The sequence below is a fragment of the Littorina saxatilis genome, linkage group LG16, assembly GCF_037325665.1.
Source record: "Littorina saxatilis isolate snail1 linkage group LG16, US_GU_Lsax_2.0, whole genome shotgun sequence".
Classification (NCBI taxonomy): domain Eukaryota; kingdom Metazoa; phylum Mollusca; class Gastropoda; order Littorinimorpha; family Littorinidae; genus Littorina; species Littorina saxatilis.
This window is the reverse complement of record NC_090260.1, coordinates 9,666,897-9,674,396: the sequence shown is the minus strand read 5'-3', so window position 1 is coordinate 9,674,396 and position 7,500 is coordinate 9,666,897. Positions and strand designations below refer to the sequence as shown.

Below are 7,500 nucleotides of genomic sequence, written 5' to 3'. Positions count from 1 at the left end.
ATTTCGACTATGCAGATGTTGTTTGGGATAATTGCACTAAGATAATGGCATCTATGCATTAGAAAAATTACACTTAGAAGCCCTACGAATTATAATAGGTGGAGTTAAGGGCACTAGCCATGCAAAGCTGTATGAGGAAAGTGGGCTATGTAGCCTTGAAGAACGAAGGAAAAGACATAAATTAATTGTTTTTCATAAGATGATACATAACAAATGCCCCCAGTACTTAGTAAATGTATTGCCCCCTCTTGTAGTTGACATTAATCCGTATCATAGACGAAGACCATTAGAAAGATATGTGCCTCCTCATAGAACCGAATTATTTCGCAACTCTTTTATCCCCAAAACGACTGTACTATGGAACACCTTACCAGATAACGTTAAAATGACCACCTCCTTGAGCGAGTTCAAAAATTATTTGTCAAGTGCTGATTTTAAAGTACCATGCCATTATTATTTTGGAGAAAGATTTGAACAAGTACATCATTGCAGATTGCGTATTGGTATGAGTGATTTGAATTTTGATTTATGTAAGCGGCACCTTAAGGATTGCTCTCAATGCGAGTGTGGTTATCCCAGCGAGACTGCTGAACATTACTTACTGCATTGTCCCTTGTATAGAGATATAAGATTATTGTCCATTGATAATTTGACAAATGATTATAAGTATATCGAAATATTATTGAAAGGCATCCCGCAATATTCACGAAATGTCAACCAGACCATATTCATAACTGTACAGGACTATATTAGACAGACGGGCAGGTTCCGTAAATGAGCCTCTATACTTCACTCATTACTTTTATTAGACACTGTCATGCGACATGCTGCCTGACAAATTTTTCCCCATAACCTCTCTCATGTTCTTTTGTTGTTTTCCGACTTATCAATTATGTCTCGATTTATGCGCAATGTAGTGACTTTTCCTCTGATCACAATACGCATTAACTTTGTGCGAGTGTCTTATGTGCACTTATTACAATTGAAAAAATCCCCTCAAATATTGGCGCTCCAAGTCTTCTTCTTCTTCTTCTTCTTTTTCCCTTAAGCTAGCTACTAGCTAGCTGCCCTTTCCCCACCTCCTGTATCACCAACCCCTTCCCATTTTCTGCTTGTTTGTGTATCTGTTTTGTCTTTTGTTTTGTTTTTCGTTTCCTGAAATGAGCTAATGTACTTATTCCGCCATCATGCTAACCTTTGTTTTGTAATTACTATGATTGCTTAAAATAAGCATTATATGCTTGAGTATGTAATCATCCATGCATTGTTCTTGTCATGATTAAAATTGAATAAAGTTTTGTTTAAACCAACAACAACAACAACAAAGTCAACAACAACAACAACAACACGTGACACTGACAGCTGAGACAGCCGTTGCACCCTAGCTCTCGTCCGTAGCGACAGTACTCCGTGCACACAGGACAGCCTGACACAACAACAACAACAACAACACGTGACACTGACTGACAGCCGAGACAGCCGTTGGAGCCCAGCTCTCGTCCGTAGCGACAGTGCGCCGTGCACACAGGACAGCCTGACTCAACAACAACAACAACACGTGACACTGACAGCTGAGACAGCCGTTGCACCCTAGCTCTCGTCCGTAGCGACAGTGCGCCGTGCACACAGGACAGCCTGACACAACAACAACAACAACAACAACAACAACAACAACAACACGTGACACTGACAGCCGAGACAGCCGTTGGGCCCTAGCTCTCGTCCGTAGCGACAGTGCGCCGTGCACACAGGACAGCCTGACACAACAAGACCTTGTCGGTGACATATACAGTCCGGCTCAGGGACACAAGGAACACATTGAGTCATTATATGTTGAGCTTCAGACGCTGAAATGAGTCCGGACCGGGTCAAATATGTTGTGACCAACATTTCAATCAGTTTGATTAAAAAATGAGATCGCCACATTTACAACACACACACACACACACACACACACAAACACACACACACACACACACACACACACTCACACACACCATAACTCTCGTCTCGATTCCTGGTCTAATCTAAACAAACATGTTCATACTTGACAAAAGGTTAAAAATATAAATGTAAAAATAAGAAGTGTAAGTTTATGGAACGTTTAATTACGGAAGAAACGAAACATTCACCGGAACTTCGACCTCTCAGTTGTAAAAGTAGACGAACAAGATGGACATTTTAGAAAAGGCGACATTGACAGATGAGTCACAATGATCATTTGCCTTTTGTGTATCGTGTTCGTTCCGTTTAAATACCGACAGATCCCAGTTCTTGAAAACGTTTCCTTTCATTTGTTCAAATAGTTTCTAAGAGATACCCATGTCCATTTGCTAAATTAATTCGAGTCATCAGAAAATCCGACACTGCACGCAAAACAGCCAGAGATGTGTGTGTGTTCTTTCTTTCTTTCTTTATTTGGTGTTTAACGTCGTTTTCAACCGTTCAAGGTTATATCGCGACTGATGTGTGTTTGTGCTGATAGGTAATGTTTAACGCCCACATGGTAAAACCATTAGAGGCATGTTCCCGGGTTTGACCCCGACTTTAGATGGGGGAAAAAAAAAAGAGACAGAAAAAAATTACACAAAAATTAAAAGGGATGGAAAACAAAGAAAGAGAGAATGCTTTAATGTCCTACAGGCTAAATATTAATTAAGCCTCTTAAGGACTTGATATGGGTTATATATGATAATTCGAGTTTTACGCCCTTGGCTTAGGGCTTTTGATGTATGCATGTTTAGGTGGTATCAGCCATCTGCACTTATGGCAGAATGACCGAGGTCTTTTACGTGCCATTGTGGTGACACGGGAGTGGGACATGGCTTCCGTCTCTGGGTCTTCACATAAAGTTGACCCGTGTCCGTCCCGGTCCGAATTCGAACCTGCGACTTTCCGATCACGAGTCCAGTGCTCTACCAACTGAACTACCGGGACCCCCTAGAGCAAACAAGAACCAACGGAGCTATCGGGTCCCCCTAGAGCAAACAAGAACCAACGGAGCTATTGGGCCCCCCTAGAGCAAACAAGAACCAACGGAGCTATCGGGCCCCCCTAGAGCAAACAAGAACCAACGGAGCTATCGGGCCCCCCTAGAGCAAACAAGAACCAACGGAGCTATCGGGCCCCCCAAGAGCAAACAAGAACCAACGGAGCTATCGGGCCCCCCTAGAGCAAACAAGAACCAACGGAGCTATCGGGCCCCCCTAGAGCAAACAAGAACCAACGGAGCTATCGGGCCCCCCAAGAGCAAACAAGAACCAACGGAGCTATCGGGCCCCCCTAGAGCAAACAAGAACCAACGGAGCTACCGGGCCCCCCTAGAGTAAACAAGAACCAACGGAGCTACCGGGCCCCCCTAGAGCAAACAAGAACCAACGGAGCTATCGGGCCCCCCAAGAGCAAACAAGAACCAACGGAGCTATCGGGCCCCCCTAGAGCAAACAAGAACCAACGGAGCTACCGGGCCCCCCTAGAGTAAACAAGAACCAACGGAGCTACCGGGCCCCCCTAGAGCAAACAAGAACCAACGGAGCTACCGGGCCCCCCTAGAGTAAACAAGAACCAACGGAGCTACCGGGCCCCCTAGAGTAAACAAGAACCAACGGAGCTACCGGGCCCCCCTAGAGTAAACAAGAACCAACGGAGCTACCGGGCCCCCCTAGAGTAAACAAGAACCAACGGAGCTACCGGGCCCCCCTAGAGTAAACAAGAACCAACGGAGCTACCGGGCCCCCCTAGAGTAAACAAGAACCAACGGAGCTACCGGGCCCCCCTAGAGTAAACAAGAACCAACGGAGCTATCGGGCCCCCCTAGAGTAAACAAGAACCAACGGAGCTACCGGGCCCCCCTAGAGTAAACAAGAACCAACAGAGCTACCGCCCCCCCCCCCCCCCCCCCCCCTAGAGCAAACAAGAACCAACGGAGCTATCGGGCCCCCCTAGAGCAAACAAGAACCAACGGAGCAACCGGGCCCCCCTAGAGCAAACAAGAACCAACGGAGCTACCGGGCCCCCCTAGAGCAAACAAGAACCAACGGAGCTACCGGGCCCCGAGTGAGGGATGGTTACCGGGGACCTATATGTATAGGTCTATATTGTAACCTAGTGCAAAGAACACAACAATCACCATTGGAGGCGAAGCACGGTCAAACACTTTCAGAACTAAATGAATAGCCCTGTAAACACTGTGCTGGGTACTCAATGAATAGCCCTGTAAACACTGTGCTGGGTACTCAAGGAGACAGCAGAAGCCAGACCCTATCATAAACACAACTCTACAATTCACATGTGTCAACTACGTAGAAGAAACGTCAAGCTATAAATAGCTCGAGCTCTTCAACGGCGGACAACTGCAGAATCTGCTGAGAAGGGTGACGCAGTTGTCTCCCTGTCACATAAGTCTCAAAACAGAATAATATAGAGAATACTCTACATGGTTTACTGTGTCATATAAAATTTACACGATTTTTTTTAAATTCAAATGCGAGTGAAAGCGAAATAGTCACACTCAATCCTGACCTTGAACTGACCTTGGACAGGAGGTAGCGAGTCTTCCAGCTGACGAGGGTCAGGGTCGCCGTCACCTTGACACACTGTTCAACAACGAACATAAAATAATCAGACCGTTTTGTTCCAATCAAGCGAAACAATAAAAAGTGTTTCACATTAATTCGAAGATCATGATACTCTGACAACGAAAAGAGAGAGAGGAGAAATATACAGCCACACAGAGAGAAGGGGGGATGACGGGAGGGAGAGAGGGGCTGAATGATTGAGTGAGAGAGTGGAAGCCTGATAGAAACACAAACACATCAGATGGGAACTCCTTCCGTCTTGCTTATTATTTCCGGACGGGCGTAGTGGCGTGGTGATAAGACGACGGCCTCCTAATCGGGAGGTCGTGAGTTCGAATCCCTGTCGCTGCTGCCTGGTGGGTTAAGAGTGGAGATTTTTCCGATCTCCCAAGTCAACTTATGTGCAGACCTGTCAGTGATTTAACCCCCTTCGTGTGTACACGCAAGCACAAGACCAAGTGCGCACGGAAAAGATCCTGTAATCCATGTCAGAGTTCGGTGGGTTATGGGAACACGAAAATACCCAGCATGCCTACTCAACGAAAGCGGAGTGAAGCTGGCTATTCTCTCAGAGTATAGTGTGGGAAACCCAAATGGGCAAACGAGCCGACACGTAACCAGACAATTGTGGAACGCTGAAGAAGAAGAAGAAGACGTACCATGAATGAACAGCTTTTGTACTCTCTGTGGACGGACAACTTTTTTTGTAGTGAATTAAATTCGTAAAAGTGGCTTTCCAATAAAAATGTAATTTGTCAAACACGTTCAACTCACCGCTTTACAGCAAAAGACACGAAAGAAACTAGTTTCAAACTTGCATCGGTCCCGCGTATCAATATTGATAGGCTGTATGGACGATTTGAACTATAACCAACCAAGTAACGTATCAATATTGATAGGCTGTATGGACGATTTGAACTATAACCAACCAAGTAACGTATCAATATTGATAGGCTGTATGGACGATTTGAACTATATCCAACCAACCAACGTATCAATATTGATAGGCTGTATGGACGATTTGAACTATATCCAACCAACCAACGTATCAATATTGATAGGCTGTATGGACGATTTGAACTATATCCAACCAACCAACGTATCAATATTGATAGGCTGTGTGGACGATTTGAACTATAACCAACCAACCAACATTCAATTCACAAAAGCAAGCAGTCGGGGTGCTGATGTTCGGTATGCTACCAAGTGGAGGGATGGTCTTATGTAAGGCAAAAGCCCAGCAAGATTTGAGACAGTGAACCGAAGTTTCCATGAGAAGGAGTGAACCTTTAACTGATACTCTCGTTCAAGAAATGATTTCGCTGATCGGTGGAGTCACGCTGTTTAGTTCAGCTTGACCATTGAAAGAAATCCGTCACTTCTAACGTTTGCCTTCCTGGCCTCGCAAGATGCACAAGTAGAAGGCGTCATTTTACAATAATGATCCTTGTTGTTATCACTGAAGACATTAACATCTTTGAGTCTTTGAGATGTCAGTCTTGAGACTGTATCAATAATATCGGCATGACAACTCCCCCTCTCCCCCCCCCCCCCCAAAAAAAAAGTAATAATATTTTATTTTTTTAATTAATGTATGGCTTACATTGAAACGCTTTCGTTTGTTCATGACACGATACCATATAGTCCAATGCATACAGACGACATCTCTACCACCACGCCCAATACATAGTTACAGCGTATTTTATTAGCTTTACACGCAGTAATGCAGCAAAAAGCGGAATATATATAAGGTTCATTCTAGACATCAACTTTAGTTACATCTTGCATTTTGGGAAACTGTTTGAGTGACATGTCTAAACCTACTACCCTTCTTCGTGTTAAGAGAACCGTAGCTTTTGTGTTATGCTAACAAAATATGCTGTAACCATTTATCCGGCGTATACACCTACAGCCCGTGTACAACGTCCCCACACAGTGGTGACAATAACAATTGTTTACAGGTACAAAAACACAAAGCCTAAATGTTCCCACCCTGAACAACTGGCAGCATGGTAGAAAATACAATTCTCCCGTAGATAATCACAATTGAAGATAGTGTGTATACTTCAGACTTTGATATTTATTCATATTGCTCCCTACAAATGAGAACCATAAAGAAAAACACTGTGACAGGTGACCACAAGAAAAACACTGTGACAGGTGACCACAAGAAAAACACTGTGACAGGTGACCACAAGAAAAACACTGTGACAGGTGACCACAAGAAAAACACTGTGAAAGGTGACCACAAGAAAAACACTGTGACAGGTGACCACAAGAACAACACTGTGACAGGTGACCACAAGAAAAACACTGTGACAGGTGACCACAAGAACAACACTGTGACAGGTGACCACAAGAACAACACTGTGACAGGTGACCACAAGAACAACACTGTGACAGGTGACCACAAGAACAACACTGTGAAAGGTGACCACAAGAACAACACTGTGACAGGTGACCACAAGAACAACACTGTGACAGGTGACCACAAGAAAAACACTGTGACAGGTGACCACAAGAACAACACTGTGACAGGTGACCACAAGAACAACACTGTGACAGGTGACCACAAGAAAAACACTGTGACAGGTGACCACAAGAAAAACACTGTGACAGGTGACCACAAGAACAACACTGTGAAAGGTGACCACAAGAACAACACTGTGACAGGTGACCACAAGAACAACACTGTGACAGGTGACCACAAGAACAACACTGTGACAGGTGACCACAAGAAAAACACTGTGACAGGTGACAATAAAAACACTGTGACAGGTGACCACAAGAAAAACACTGTGACAGGTGACAAGAAAAACACTGTGACAGGTGACCAAAAGAAAAACACTGTGACAGGTGAACACAAGAAACACACTGTGACAGGTGACCACAAGAACAACACTGTGACAGGTGACCACAAGAA

At 44.5% G+C, this 7,500-nt stretch overlaps 1 protein-coding gene across 2 annotated transcripts in view; it reads right to left on the bottom strand.

Moving 5' to 3' along the window:
- Positions 1–7,500, bottom strand: part of LOC138950342 (antistasin-like) — a 16,786-nt gene that overhangs the window by 8,057 nt on the left and 1,229 nt on the right. Inside the window, exon 2 of one of the 2 annotated variants that reach the window (XM_070322095.1) lies at positions 4,533–4,595. The exons of the other annotated variant lie outside the window; for it this stretch is intronic. Within the exon in view, the coding sequence (XP_070178196.1) occupies positions 4,533–4,595 (63 nt within the window). The remainder of the gene's footprint in view (positions 1–4,532; positions 4,596–7,500) is intronic. 2 annotated transcript variants of the gene reach the window in all.